Source organism: Neolamprologus brichardi, chromosome 3 (genome assembly GCF_056152115.1).
Source record: "Neolamprologus brichardi isolate AB-2024 chromosome 3, ASM5615211v1, whole genome shotgun sequence".
NCBI classification, from domain to species: Eukaryota; Metazoa; Chordata; class Actinopteri; order Cichliformes; family Cichlidae; genus Neolamprologus; species Neolamprologus brichardi.
Window position 1 is genome coordinate 25,427,336 of NC_142106.1, and position 16,712 is coordinate 25,444,047.

General features: G+C 38.1%; 1 protein-coding gene across 1 annotated transcript in view; it reads left to right on the forward strand.

Annotated features, from left to right (window-relative positions):
* Positions 1 to 130: 130 nt before the first annotated feature.
* Positions 131 to 16,712, forward strand: part of arhgap36 (Rho GTPase activating protein 36) — a 78,837-nt gene continuing 62,255 nt past the window's right edge. Inside the window, exon 1 of the mRNA XM_035914879.2 lies at positions 131 to 316. Coding sequence (XP_035770772.1) covers positions 299 to 316 — 18 coding nt within the window. The 5' untranslated portion in view covers positions 131 to 298. The remainder of the gene's footprint in view (positions 317 to 16,712) is intronic.

Sequence of the window (16,712 nt, forward strand, 5' to 3'; positions counted from 1 at the left end):
GCTGGAAAAGCGAGGAAAGAAAAAAAGGAAAGAGAGAGAGAGAGGGGGGGGAGGCACTGAAGTCATGCGGGGAGGAGAAAAACAAGGAGGGGGAGGAGTAAACGTCAAGTGCAGGAGGGAAGAGAGAAAGAAAGAGGGGTCAGGAGCAACATTGGGAAAGAGGAAAGGGAGCAGAAGCATCCAGTTTGGAGTATCTGTACCTGGGACAGACGCGCACTGCTGGCTAATGCCGCTGCTGGATGGACGCCGCTCACCTGCACGCTTCCAGCACTTATGAGACCGACCTGTGCGCGCAGACATGCATTTCTACTATGTGGTAGGTAACGCACATGGACCTCTTTAACTGTGTGTGTGTTTGTTGCAGGCACTCAGCTTTTAAACTCGTCTTTGCATGGTGCAGCTCTAAAGGAGCAAGATGTGCAGTCAGAGATTAAAGAGCATTGTTGAAGGCCTTTTATTTATTTATTTATTTTAATCGATCACTGCTGCTGCTCCTCCTTCTTTATCATCTGTGTTGTTATTGCGCTGTCATTAAACTCGGCTGAACTTGTTCTGACAGCATTCCCAAATATTTCTCCCTTGCAGTAACGCCCAAATCCATCATTCCTGTAAAATTATTTGTGAAATGTTTCTTTCTTGGCCTGAACATTTTGGAAATGCATGAAGTTTCCACCTCTGTCAGTTTCATAGCTATGGTTTAAAAAAGAATAATAATTAAATCAGTTGTTCCTTGGCTGTTCGCCTAAAATAAGCCTTCATTATCTGTTCTACAAGCAGAGAAAAACAGTCTCGGTGGCATGTGTGACAAGGAAAATATGTCATGTATCCTGACTGCAGACAATAAAGGCAAAATATTTTTATGACGTTATTTTAATGTTTAAATGTCTACTTTGACCTCCATGCATGTATCAAGTGGTTGATTATCTTTTTCCTGATACGTCCACCTAATTATCTACTATTAGTTATGCAATCCTGCATGCTTAAGTACAAAGTGCTTTATTTCATTCATCCTGGTCGTTACATTTTTCTTTCACACAGTGCAACACAAACATTTTAGTCACTGCAGGCATCCTGCAGCCTGCTACAACTCTGTGTAATGCAGTGCGACTTGGTTCAGATTAGGATAATTAATGGCACAGCAGCGTGTTTTAGTTTAAGGAAACTTAATAGCAGCAAAGCACAATCAGCATCAATATCCTCATTTGGTCAGCACTGTGGACTTTTTAGTATCTTTCAGGTCATTAATATGTCTTTATGACTCATAACTTTAATATAATGATGATGTAATAGTCTGTGTATGTGTATGCTCCCTGACCAGAAGTAAATAGATACTTGAAAAAGTACGCAAACAGCTTTACAAAGTGAAGTATTTAGCACATAAAGAGCTACATATATTCCCCAGAAGGTAATTTTTCTTCTTCTTCTTCTTCTTTTGGATACTTTGCATCCTTTGTCCAATATGTCCACTATCTTACAAGTCACCCACTCCACCCTGCCTGCTCTCTCCTTCCTCTCTCTTGTGCACTGTCTGTTGCTTTGGGTGGTTGACCCCAGCTATTTAAACTCATCCACCTTCTCTCACTACAGACCATAATGTAATCTGCAAACATCACCATGGAGACTCCGACTCACAGCTTGTATTTTCTAAATAACACATTAAAACTACTTAACAGGTGACGCGAGCAATCACTTCATTAATATGTGACGACTTGCTGGGGTTACCCTCAGGTCTTTGCAGTCATGCGGACGTTACTGTAACATGCACCGATCCCATAACCATTGCCCAGACCGTGCTCAGCCATCCTGAATGGCAATGTCACTCCCCAGTGTTTGCAGCCTTCCCCAGCAAGGCGGCATACACTTTTACCCCTCAAAAACTGCCAGGGAATAACTCAAGGTAATCCAAAAGAGCACAGGGTATTGACCCAGGCTCTGAACCTGGAGCAGGTGGGGGAGAAACATACGTAGTTAAGTAGCAGTGCTTTGCAGTACAGACTCATGCTGAGCTGAAAGAAGACATGGTGCAGGTGACTTTTTTCATTTCTGTTATCCTGCTCCATTTTCCATAACGTATTTCACTTTAACACCAAACCGAGGAGTTGGCATCATATTCAGATTGGGATCACTGGTTGGATCACTGGTTCACAATCAGTAGTTCAAGATGTTTGGGTTTGTTTGTTGTTCTTTTTTTTTTTATCAGTGTTGCTTCACATCAATGCCTCTTAGCTCGAAGACTGGAAAAACACTCGTATCTTGTTTTTCTCCCACAAGAAAAAATGTTGATGGTTTCAGCGTTTGGCTAAATACTCCAGATTAGAGTTTAGACTTGCCTTAAATCTAACTGGAGCAATAAGGAGAAAGCTAAAAACTGCCAAACCAGAAGCGCAAACCTGCCAAAGTGCCTCTGACTGCAAAAGAGAGTTTGAGCTGCACTGATTTCAGTGGCGATTACGAAACTGCAGATGTGTGAATTGCGAGAGCGTGGGCGAAATGATCGTTGATCATTTCTTTACGACTTGAAAACCTCTGCCATCTGCTTTGGAGCATCACTTGGCTTCAGCGGGCAAAAACCAGGCCCAGCTAAATCTTAAAAGTTAATAGTGCAAATAAATTTCTCCATGCCTGCTTTTCCTGCCTCTCAGACATTACCAGACAGCTGCATCACTTCCCTCTCACACTAGCATATCTGCATCTGTCCATCTGCGATCTCTTGTTCCCCTACTAGCATAGCCTGTCTGCCTGTCGTTACCCCATCTGCCTCTGACTCGCTTCACCGCCGCTCCAGTCACCGATACGTGCACGGCTCAATCATATTTGTGAATCCCACTCTGGCATGTTATTAGCTCCACAAAGTGGCCAAATCCCTTTAAAGCGTTGGGGATTTGGCCCCACGTGTCAACTGTAGCTTTGACATCTTCGTCAGAAGCAGAAACTTGTTATCAGGCTGGTGAAGGTTTGCAACTGTTGCTGACTTGGTTAAAAAGCAAAGAGAAAACTTTCATTTATTCTATTTGGAGTTTTCCTTTGAGGTTCTAGACTATTTGTGTTTAACACATTTTGATTGATTATCTTGGACAAAAAAAGGAAAAAAATGGCCTGGAGTATGAAAGATTCTTATTTTTGCTCTTAATGTCTTCATACTTGAATGATAAATCAGGTCTTATGTGTTTGTTTTTGCAATAAGATGAAAATGTGAATTAGCACCTCTCATGAGTCTGTGGCCTGAGATATTTCTCTTGAACGCCTGAGCGTTACTGTGGCGAGTGACACGCATTCAGAGGTTGAAGCTTATCTGCAGGGAGTGGATAGCTGCTCAGAGCTCACCTTAAATCTGAGTTTAGGGGGGATTTGGCTCACTAGTTTAGGAAGCAGTCTCAGTCCGAGAAGCATTTTATCGAAATATAACGTGGAAAAATTAATCTTGTGGCCATGCTTTCAGTTATAGAGGAGAAATACTTGTTAAACTGAAATTGGGTTGAAATTTTCAGTCATTCATGGATTGGAAAGTTGACCCTTGGAGCCTTGGTTGAAGTTTATAGGTATTAAAAACACTGCAGACACCTATTTCAGTTGCGAATGTGCCCCAGATGTGCCTCCATATTTTTTCCTGCCTCCCCCATTTTTGTTTAATGATTTTTGAATTTCAAGAGGAAACACCTCCCTCATTTACCGCAATCAATCAAGTGCATGCGCAGCCACGCCTTTATAATCAAGTTGCACAAGAACCTCAGGCTGCAGATGGCTGTTTCTAGCTTTTCTTGCTGACACCAGCATTCAACCACAACCACACGCAACCATCATCGCTTCTTAGTTCCTACTTGTTCAGAAACGATGGCTATCTCGCCGTGCTTCCTGTCTGACTTTATTATGCAAAATTGACAACTCTCGGTCTGACTTTTGGCCTGCAAGCCGAACGACTCCAGTAAGCTTTTTAAATTTTAAATATTAAGCGCATGTGCTTCAGTCAGACTTACTCTGTTGACATTAAGGCTTTTAGTCTTTTCGATTACGATAACAGCCTTAGTCACATCACCCACGGAGATTTAAAGAAAAACAGAGTTGATAAGAAAAAGTGTTAGAGAAGAGAACAGAAGAATTAATCAGGAAAAAAATCTTATCTATACATAAACAAAACATGCAGATTCAAAGACAGTAAGAATTTAAGGATTTCTGGAGTATTTTAAATAATGCAACAGTTTGGGCTCTTTTAAGCCTTTGTTTTTCGTTGTTTCTTTCTCTCTCTCTTTTCCTCTCTCTTCACTATCCTCACTATATCACCAAAACTTACCTCCTATCCTGCTGTAGTTTTTATGTGTTGTTTGTATTTGCTCAGACCTATGTGTGCACTGCATTGCGCTTCCTGCTGACTAATGGACACCACTTGATATAAGCGTAAACTCATGAAAATGAAATTGAAAGCATAAAGGGGGCAGTGACAAATAGTGACAAACAATAGAAAAGATGGATGTAGCAACCCAGTAATGCAGAGGTCATTAGCCTCTTGGCAGCTGCAATGCTAGTGTTTTGAAGGCAGACATCATGGAAACCCATATGGAAAAGATATATATAAATCTTATAAAGTTTGTATCTGTCTTGTGTGAAACTTGTATGAAAAGCATACAAGAGTGAAAACAGATATAAGATCCCTTGAAAAATTATATAATGAAACTTGTATGTTTTGGATACTTACCAAAACAATATATGAAAGTAATGAGAAAGTGGCCACTTTCATGAGTAAATCATATAAGTTTTTACTATTTCTTTTTCATATGGGAAGCAACCATAACAGCTCATGTAACATCTGCTTATATACTGCAGCTGGCTAAATCCATAAAGATCAGTGAACCTTCAGAGCACCAACAGCAGCGCAGGTGAGCTGATCAAAGCCTTTTTTGCACAAATCTACTGAAAACAAATCTACTAGAACTCACAAGTTGAGACAACTTTTTCATGCTGCACCATTAAACTTGCACCTAGTGTTCCCCCACCTACCAAATGTCATTTTAACCAATGCATACCAGGTGGGTTTTTGGCTGTTTTTGACATTTACAGCCAAGAGCTTCATGGTATTACACTGTACTCTGTAAATTTAATAGACAAGCGCGAGTGTTGTTTGGCCTGTTGGTGCTGTTGGTTGTGAAATGAAAATAATTTGATGGGTTTGTAAGGTGCTTATATAAATTTAAAAGTACAAGCCATTTAACCTGTTGCTATAGGTAGATGTCAGAAAACATGATGACATCTGAAATTATCACATATAATTGATGTTTTGTGGATATAAATGTTGTTCTAAAATAAAAATGATATAATACTTTTATGAAGTGTTGTAGACGCATAAATGGAAAAAATGGGTCATTTTTAGATAGTTGCTAGGAAACACGGTGTCTTGCATAACAAAATTTTTGTGGATATAAACTGGATGTTACAAGACTTTCAATAGGTGTTAAAAACGTGATATTTCAGCTGGTTGTCACATGATTTCTAGAAAACCTGATGATGTAATAATATGTGATGTAGTTAAAAACTTTCAGGAGCCTAAGATGTACCTGTGTACCTGTGTTCCTGATTGTGGTGGAGCAGTTGGGGGACAAAGAAACAAACTAGCAGAGAGACAGATTTTTGTGATTTATTGAAGATTATTGTAAGATATAGTCTCATATCGGACATTTTCCCGCTGTCTTTATCGACTGCTGATAGGTTACGAATGGTTTAGCTATCAGCCATCCTTTGATCGCCTTTAAAGAAAGATGTTAACAGCTGGCTTCCAACAGTTTGGCCTCTCCTCATCGCCTTAGTTTCTTTTCTCTTTTGATAAGGTGCACATTAGCTGTCACCTGGATAACATAAATTGACAACAACCATATAGGCAAGTCTGAATGCCGGGTGAATTTTGCTTCATCTTTAAGGGATAAATGAGAGTCTCTACTGTGTTTTGGAATCAAAGTTCAGTCCCCAACCAATTTATTCAGGCAATTTAATTCTGACTAATTACTTTAAAAAAAAAATGCAAAGAAAAACAAACTTTTCATTCCAGACTTGCCAGGGCTCCTCCTCCAACTTGGGGTAGTGACTTCTGCTTGCCCCATGCTACTGTGATACCACTAATGATTTAACTGGGCATGAGTATAACTGGAGAGCAAGTGATTTCTGATAACTGTGGAGAAATGCGAGGGTGTGATGTGTACGGCTTTTCAACACCGACCACCAGTTTCTTTGCTGCGTTAGTTTCACCGTGATCTCCATGTCTATCCTATCTGGCCTTCTGAGTTTGTCTCAGACAGAAAAATGTATCCAATTTTAGAGTTTGTATGACAACATCTAAAAGCCAAAGTCAACCTGCCAACTCACAAATTTGACCACCTTAAGCTGTAATATAATGAAATACAGTCTGGCTGTTGAGCTGCAAAAGGTTGAGAAAATTAGTATAATAGCTGAAGGGCTATTAAATGACCTCAAATAACTTCAATAAATCTAATCACTGCATGACAGCAGGCGTTTTGATTTTCTCCAGAGGCTTTGGAAAGTCTTGGCTAAAGTTTTAAATCATCTTCATCGCTGTATTTCAGAGCTGTCTTTTGGTCTTGCTTTATTAGTTCAGCAGTTTCTCTGTTGTTCCTTTAGACTCAGACAAAATTTTGGAAAGTTCTCATAAGTTATACTCCAGACAATTATAATAGACTGCCAAATGAATTTCGTTGGAGGGAAGACTTTTTGCAAAATGTTGTCTCGTCTGTACTTGTCCGACTTCCCAACAGGACCCATGACATTAAAGGAGAAGTCTCCTCTAAATTTTTCACATTAATGATAAATAATACTAACTTCCTATCAGATGCAAGGCTCTTTCTGCCTATTAAGACTCAAAAAGTAGGTCATAAATATGTCTTTGATCACTACAAAGGGTCGCTGTAACAATGCCATTTCGTCAGAAGCTACTTGCACGTCTCCTGTACTCACAAGTTGTTCTTTGGCTGACGTCGTCAGCGATGACTGTGCCAAGAATCCCATTTTTCAGCTCAGTCACATTACAGTGAAAATGACTGCTGTGTCAGTGTTTATCTTTTGTCCTCGCGGCAGATGGCTGCCTGGTTCTGCTGGAGGTTTCTTCCTATTAAAAGGGAGTTTTTCCTTCCCACTGTCACCAAGTACTTGCTCATAGGGGGTCATCTGGTATAAAGCATCTTGAGGGTGACTGTTGTTGTGATTTGATGCCATAAAAATTAAATTAAATTGAATCGAACTTCCTTGCAACTAGAAAAAGTCAGACTAGAAAAGAGACTGTATTTAATTTTTTTTTTTTGCTGTCACCCTTTGGCAACCACTTGTAATCACAACCCAATTACATAGTTACCTGATGGGAGGCAACCTGTCTCCAAGCAATCGTGGTTTAACTGGGACTAACTACAATTAGACAGACTGGCTAAGCGTTGCAAATAATTGCTGTGTAATTGGTAAATGTTGAGTACTTATGTCATTTGTCAGTTCAATCACTTGCTTGCAGCAACTGCTATGAGGAATGGGGATTTCTGTGTTTGTGGATTTGCAATTTTTACCTGTTTTTCACAGTTAATCACGCTGTCCAGCTGTAATTAACAGCTTGACCTTAATCAATTAGAAACTGATATCAGGCTCACTCAGTCTTATTGTTGTTTTATCACCATCTTGATGCACAAAAGTTGACTTGAGGACAACAACAGGATGTTTTTCATAATGTGACTCCAGCATTAGAGACGAAGTCTGAATCAGGAGGTAGGAGACGTTAAAGAGATTTCCTTTAGTTGTTTTTAACTTTTGTTTTGTCACTGTCACTCTATAGTTGGGCTTAGACACGGAAAACTACTTAGTGAGGTTCAGGAAAAGATTGTGTTTCAGGGTAAAATCAATGGGGAAACATCAGGAGCTGAATAATGCAATGCAAAACTAACAAAAGCTCTATTTCTCTTGGTGCCTATTGGACCTGGCTTCAACAGGAAGTCAGTTCATATAGTTCATATAAGCGTCATTAAAAAACATCCTTTCAGTCTTGTGCAAAAAGAGGTTTTGGAGGAAGCTGGTCACTGAGCGTGCTTTAGTTTTCTTGAAATTGTTACTTAGTGGGTATACGTCTGTTTGCATGTGTTGCACCCGTACAGTTTACAGTGACCACAGAGTTTAGTTCAAGCTCAAATGTTTAACATTGTGGTCAATCACCCACTTTGCCATGATTCAGTAAAGATGACTGAAAACAAAAATAGTCTGTATTCTTTAAACTTTATATCATAATGAACTCTGGTGACGCCTTCAGCGTTTTCCTGCACGTGCATGCCTTCCAGCGTCTGTGTGCATGTGCATGGCTGCAGCAGTGATGCACGAGTGAGTGCCAGCGCCTACAGGCTGTCCTCATAAACAGTCTGCAATCTCTCATCAGCCGTGGTCGGTGTTATATAACCGGAGTGACGCTGACCACTTCCAGCTGCAGGTTCAGTTGTCATTAATCTGTCTGTTCATAATTTTGGTGTTGTTGCGATAGTTATTCTTCAAGTGCTGTTTAAACACTTAGCTACTTCAAGGACAAAAGGAAACGTTTTAAATGGTGTCTATAATTTGAGTTAATGGGTATCTGTTGTGTGCAGGCTTTGTGGGAGACGTTATGGTTAAACAAAGCAACATATGGATGCACTCTCTGATGGACAAACTGTGATGAAAAGACTGTTTTCTAAATGACATCAACAGCATTTGGCATTTCTTTGCAACACTGTTTTTGTGGTCAACATGCACTCACTGGTCACTTTATTGGGTACTCTCATTCAACTGTTTGATAGCGCAAGCAGTTGAAGTATCAGATCAATCACATGATTGATCAGCGCATTTAGGTCAGGATGACCTGCTGAAGTGTGTTATACTTGTATAACTATGCATGTGACAAATAAAGAAACTTGAACCTTGAACCTTGAAGTTCACACCGAGCATCACAACAGGGATGAAAATGTGTTTTAAATGACTTTGAACGTGGCACCAATATTCAGTGTTTGTGTGCAGCTATTCCTGTTTTTCCTGCAAAACATTTGAGGCATTGAATGTGTTGATGTGTCTCCATAGTGAAAATCTGGTTTCCTTTAGTATTTCACAAGTTAATCCTACATCATATGAAGGACATTCTGTTCCCTTTTTTTGTATTGCTTCTTCAGCTTGTTTATCAAACACAGCCTCTCACCACATTGAGTTGTAAGAGAATTTAGTTTTCCTCGGGATTCACAGTAGTGATGTTTTCTTCCCATATTACAGTCACATGGAGCAAAGAGAGCAAAGAAGTGATCAGCTGCATGTTGCATTTACGGCGTTCCAAACATGCGTCGCGAACAGGGAAGTTGCAGAGCACCCTCTGGTGGACAAACTGTGCTACATCAACTCTCACACCATGGTTGAAGGGTGTTTCTTCCTTCTCTTTCTTATCTTTTCAGTAATTTATTTTCCCTTATTTTGCTCATACAAATAATAATCAGCAAATAGGCCAGTAATTACCTGCCCATAAATTGGACATGCTCATGTTTTTATGACTGATTTGAAATGATATAAATCTTTTAACAGCTTCATTACTGTCCTTTGAAATATGTGACGCACTATTTTATTATCCTGAACTAATAATACATTACTTATTATGACATAAACACTCACTAGAACTGTCTTCGACATCACAGAGCTTAATCCTGTTTGACTAACATTTGCTGTTTTAGCAAACTACAGGTGGTTTTTGCTTAAGTATAATTTATAACCTGCTTCCTTTTCAGCACAGTTTGAAATATAGTTTGGGGGTGAAAGCAAGTTATATAGTGTTGCATTATTTATATGCACTATTTCCTTCTCAGATTTTTTAAGCTTTATTATTGAGATCGATGTAAATATATGTACCATATAGTAAACTGAGTCCAACATACTCTTACCTGTAAATACTAAGAATATATTTTTGAAAGTCACGAATGCAGCATTTATAATGCACTGACTGATAAATGACCCTGTGAAGTTTCTGCGTAATCCAGTGTCATCTTGTGTCAGCTCAGTCTGTTTGATTTAAGTGGATTCACAGCCTGTATCGTCAGATCCTCGGGGGTGACTCTTCTCGACTCGAGTTGAGTGATAAGAAGTGTTTCCAGAGCGCAGAGCTAGGGAAGTGGTTCAGAGGCTTTTTAATCACAGACAGAAAGGCTTGCCATCATCTTCCCCAGAAACAATGGATAACATCAGTGTTGCGTGTGCATGTTACTTAACCTGTGCGCTCAGTAAGCCCACAGCTTACTCTTGTCCTTGGAAGACTTTGGTTGAGTTATGACAGGAAAACCGCAGGATTCCCAACTTCTTAAGCCTCCAAGGGTTTTGTCTTTGTGTAAATCTGAGGCGAGAAGCTGCAGAGAAATCAGTGGAAACACCTCTCGCCATATTTTTTTCCTCCTTCTCTCCCTCTCTTTTTTTTGTTTATACAGTCTGTAAAAAGAAGTCCACTTTGTTTTGAATTTACCTTCAAGTTGTAGCTATGATTTCACTCTTGGCATCTCTCAGTGGCTCCTCAGTCTCCTCGCACTGTCCACGTGTATCCATCATCGCGTATACGCCCGTGTGCAGCTCCTCTCTGGATGTTTAAACTTTATGATGGATTTTCTGTTGGTGAACCACGAATGCCAGCATCGCACTGATTTACTGACTTCTGAGGCTGGAGGATCGCTTTGCACCTCAGCTCACACAGCGAGCGGGCTCAAGTGCTGCCTGGAGGCTCGATGGTTGTTCGGTTCGTAAACCAGGAGAAGCGGTGACTCAGAGACACCGCTGAATAAGCAGAGCTGCTGCGTGGGATTTTAAATGGGACTTTAGATAATATTTATTTGTTTGAGTTTGAAGAGACACCTAAAACTGGAAAAATAATGGTAATCTCAATAGCAATATGAGAAGGTTTTAAAGTGGACGTGAAAATTTTGAAAGTTCCCCATTTGTCATGAAAGTTGTCAGCTGAACATCAAGAAACTTTGAAATAAATAGTTTTGCTCTCATGGATCCTTATTCACTCATCTAGAATGTTTTTTTTTTTAATCCAATTTATCCCTAAATACTTCCTCAATTCAACCTCATGGGGCCAAGTGTGATCTAAACTATGTTTTCATACGTTTTACAGCTCTTCATACTGATAAAAACAACCCAATATTACTACTAAGTAACAGATAAACCATTTAAAAAGCAAGTTTTTCCACTACTATAGTTTTAAAAAGCATTTTCAATGAATTAATGTTTCAGTGTTTCTTTATTTTAGATCCAATGTTTGTATCCAGTATTTCTTTATTTTAGAGGACAGTCTGAGCAATGAACTATCGGAACTTCTTCTGTAGTTTAACTTACTTATTTTATAGTTTCAATGTCCGCCCCACTTAAGATCAAAGTGGGCTGTGTGTGGCCCACAACATTAAATGTCTTTGACATCAAGAACAGTGGTCCCAACCCCCGGGCCACGGACCGGTCTGCGAGAGTTGAGGCTCGGGTGTGAAATTGATCTTTTTCAGGGTTTTTATCGTTAACTCGGTTTCCATGGGTCTTTTCCCGTGTTGTAGTTGTGCGTCTTATTTTGAAAGAAATATTTACGCGTTACCATAGCAACCAGAGAGCATTAAGAGGCAGAGAGGAGGATGCTACTCTCAATGTTGTTGGCGCATTTCAGGAGGACGCCGCTAATAAAGTTTCACAATTACACCGTGATTTCGCGTTTATTATTATATTTACAAAATGATACAGTTTTTGTCTTGGTCGTGTCATTTTATTTTGTTGTATTCATCCGCGACACCTTAAAGGCCGTGACAATATTGTCTGACATTAAACACGTCCATGGCACAAAAAAAGGTTGGGCACTGCTGATCTAGACCATGTGTGGGCAGTGTTTCATCCTTTGGTCTTGGGACAACTCTTATGTTGTTATTTAAATCATAGATGTATTATTTCCTCTTGCCTGCCAGATTTCTCTCAGAAGTTATAAATGTATTGGTAATGTTTGCTGTCAGTATATTTTTTTGCATTATAACATATAAGACATTAGTTAGATATCCTTGAGTGGGTTCCTTGATTCCTTGAATGGACACTGGTGGTCTCAACAGTTACCCTGATGAGGCTAAAACCAATAAATATCCTAACAAGGAGCTTTTGCCTCCAGATCCCCATTATGTCATCACTATCATTACATTTGTTCCTGTAATCACTGACGCTGAAAAATATTTCAGTCCCTACCAAGTCTTTGCAAAGCACTAATTTCCCCTTGTGGGACAATAAAGAAATTGAATTGAATTTTAAAATTTCTTATATGGATGTGGTAACCTTTGAAATAGATAATACTGGAAGCCAATGCATGACCCAGTGCATTTAAATCTTTGCTTATTGAAATCTGCTGCGAGCACTTTTCTTGGTTTTAAGGAGCTTTGCTCAGGCTCCAGTCATTTCAAGTGAGTATTATCTGTTCAAAAATCCGCTTCTTAATGTGACTTAGTGTTGTTACACAAGCAACGGGCAACTTGTCAAAGACGAGGAGGGGATGAGAGTCAAACTCTTCAGGAATTTATTCTGAGAAGGGGGATAAAGAAGTATTGAATTCAGATAAAAATCTGTGCCGGATTTGCTTTTATGTGCTGGGCTAATAGGAGGTGAACCAGGTTCAGAAAAGAACTGCTGATATCACATGACTGTTGGGGCACTGCAGTATCAGGTCAGAGGATGCAGGATGTTTCACGTCAGAGACAGCAAGGCTCAAATCATGAAAGAGCCCCAGTTGGTATTTTCCTGTCTATTCCCCGTAGACGTTCCCCACCCGTCCCCAGATGGTGCCCACATCCCAACATGGCTTTCATCCCAAGATAGATGTCTAAGTCCAGAGCTGGTGGGGTCAGAGAGTTTGACACATCCTTTAACCTTTGTCAGTGACGACAACCTGTCCCTCCGATGATGTTACTCACCCATCAAAGCTGGTTGAAGAATGATGGCAAAAAACTGAACTGTAGACCAACAGATGTTAAAGCTGTTTCCATGTACAACAGCAGTTCAGGCAGACGGTGTCTTACGAAGCATTGAAGATCAGATTATTGCAATAAAGAAAGCCTTAAGGATCAACTAGCTCAAGACGATAAGAATTAAGACTAAATGGCAATCCCGAAGAAGCGAAAGTTGTGATGATAAGAGAACTCAAAGACTTAGAGCAATATAAATAATCAGGAATCTGCTCTGGAATCTATTGGAAAAGTGACGATTGGATAATGAACAATGGGTATGGAAAGTGTTTCTGGCCTTACGGCTCAAAAAACAACAACAAAAACAAAAACACATAAATGACAAGTTTGGACACAGATTATAGGTTTCCATTCAGAGATATTGAAGAGGAAGAATTTGATTATGAAAAGGACTGTCAAGGTGGTTATTTTGCCACACACGCTGAGAAAACGAACTTCAAAACGTTTAACTATGCAGAGCACAACATGCATGACCCTGAAAGTAACATTGACCCAGATACCCACTTCTACAATAACACCAATAATACTTGTGAGTACTATACGGATGACCAATTCAATATGAATATTAAAATGGCAAATGCATTGTCGGTCATACATTTCAATAGTAGAAGCCTGTATAAAAATTTTTCTAAAATTACAGAATGTTTAAGTAAGTTAAAAAAGTTTAATATAATTGCAATATCAGAAACATGGCTCGATAATGAGAAAATTAGTGAAATGGGACTGGAAGGATACGAATTATTTACAATGAACAGGGTGAATAAAAAAGGAGGCGGTGTTGCCTTATATGTAGATGAAGTTTTGAAATGTAGTCTGATTGAATGTATGTCAAGCACCATAGATAACGTATTGGAATGTGTCACTATTGAAATCCATGTTGAAAAAGCTAACAATATAATTATAAGTTGCATCTATAGGACACCAGGTTCATGCCTTGAGACATTCAATGAAAAACTTGCTGCTATGTTTAGCAACCTAAATGATAAAAAAGTGCTAATAATTTGTGGTGATTTTAATATAGATTTGCTAAACCCAAATGGACATCAGAAAACAACAGATTTCATAAATACAATGTATAGTAACTCCCTTTTCCCTGTAATTATAAAACCAAGTAGAATAACAATTGATACAGCTACATTGATAGATAATATATTCACAAATAAAATTGACCATGAAATAGTAGGTGGACTTCTTATAACTGATATAAGCGATCATCTTCCTGTTTTTGCAATTTTTCAAAATTATTTTGGGATTAAAACTAAACAAAAGAATCAAATATTTGATATGATACGACTTAGAACAACAAGAGCCATTGCTGCCCTCCAGGTGGACTTAAAGGAACACAATTGGAATGAGGTTTTTGCAAATGAAGATTCAAATAGTGCATATGATGCATTCTTATCAACTGTAATTTCACTATATGAAAAACATTGTCCTTTAATGAAAATCACTAGAAAGCATCACAGATCAAATAAGCCATGGATCACAAAGGGGATAGAAGATGCATGTAAAAAGAAAAATAATCTATATAAGAGATTCATAAAACAGAGGACAAAAGATGCTGAAATAAAGTACAAGTTATATAAAAATAGATTAGTAAATATTATAAGAACAAGTAAGAAAGAATATTACCACAAATTATTGGAGCAAAGTAGAAGTAACACACAAGAAACATGGAGGATATTAAATAGTATAATCAAAAAGGGCTCAAAAAATAAGAATTATCCAGATTATTTTAAAAAAGATAAAGATATTGTGCTTGATAAAACTAAAGACATTGCAAATGAATTTAATGATTTCTTTGTAAATGTTGGCTTTAATTTAGCAAAAGAAATTCCAGAGTCAAGAAATAATAACGACCTAAATAAACATATTACTCAGAATGTGTCCTCCATGTTTATTGGTGCTGTAACTCATAGAGAAATAATTAACATTGTGAAGACATTTAAAAATAAAAAGTCCACTGACTGTTTTGGTATTGACATGATATTAGTTAAAAGTATTATAGAATATATAGTGCAACCTTTCGCATACATTTGTAATCTGTCCTTTCAAACTGGTGTATTTCCCTCACAAATGAAAATAGCAAAAGTTATTCCAATCCATAAAAACGGAGAGAGAAGTCAGTTTACCAATTATAGGCCAATATCACTGCTCCCACAGTTCTCAAAAATTTTAGAAAAGTTATTTGTTAATAGACTTGATAAATATATTGAGAAGCATAATCTCCTAAGTGATAACCAATATGGCTTTAGAGTGAAAAGGTCCACTTCGATGGCAGTGATGGAACTTGTAGAAGGGATATCTAATGCTATAGATAATAAGGAATATACTGTTGGTGTTTTTATAGACTTAAAAAAGGCGTTTGATACGATTGATCATTCTATATTAATGAATAAACTAGAGAGATATGGCATAAGAGGGTTAGCATACAAGTGGATGAAAAGTTACCTGGATGACAGATATCAATATGTCGAATTCAATAATGTAAAATCTAAGCAGTTGAAGGTAACTTGTGGTGTTCCTCAGGGCTCTGTGCTGGGCCCTGAATTATTTATATTATACATAAATGACATATGTAGCATTTCCAAACTGTTAAAATGTGTATTGTTTGCTGATGATACCACTCTGTATTGCTCAGGTAAAAACCTAGAACAGCTTCTGACTACAGCGGAAAAGGAGTTAAATATATTAAAAAACTGGTTTGATGTAAATAAGTTATCATTAAATATAAAGAAAACAAAATTGATTATTTTTGGCACTAGACAAATGAAAAATGTATCTAAAATCAGGGTTAATGGAATTGAAATTGAAAGAGTGTACGAAAATAAATTTCTTGGAGTGATAATTGATGATAAGCTGAGTTGGAAGTCTCATATAAACCATGTGAAAACAAAAATGTCAAAAACCATTGCTATTCTCTATAAAACAAAGCATGTCCTGAACAAAAAATCATTATACACACTCTATTGTACTCTGTTGCTTCCATATATGACTTACTGTCTGGAGATATGGGGTAATGCATATAAAACGAACACTCTTCCTATTTTCAAGTTGCAAAAAAGAGCTATAAGAATTATAAACCAATCAAACTATATAGAACCAACTAACATTTTGTTTATTAATCTGAATACCCTGAAATTTTATGATTTAGTTGAATATAAAATGGCACAGATAATGTATAAAGCACAAAATAACTTGCTTTGCCCCAGTACTCAGAAGCTGTTCAAAGTCAGAGAGAGTCAATATGACTTAAGGGGAACAGATTTCTTTAAAAAAAACAAGATAAGGACAAATATAAAGCAGAGATGTGTTTCTGTTAGAGGAGTTAACCTGTGGAATAGTTATGACAGTGATTTAAAAAGGTGTAGTTCATTTTCCTTGTTTAAAAATATGTTTAAAAATAGAGTATTAGAAAAATATATATATCAAGAATGAAAAGAGCAAAAAAAAAAAACAAAAACAAAAAACAGAAAACCTCTTGATTCTTTTGCTTTGATGTAGTTACTTACTAAGGTGGTGGTGTTTTTTCTTGTTTGTTTGTTTGTTTGTTTTGTTTTTGCTTTGTTTGCCTTCTCTCACCCCAACCGGTCGCAGCAGATGGCCGCCCCTCCCTGAGCCGGGTTCTGCCGGAGGTTTCTTCCTGTTAAAAGGGAGTTTTTCCTTCCCACTGTCGCCAAAGTGCTTGCTCATAGGGGGTCATATGAT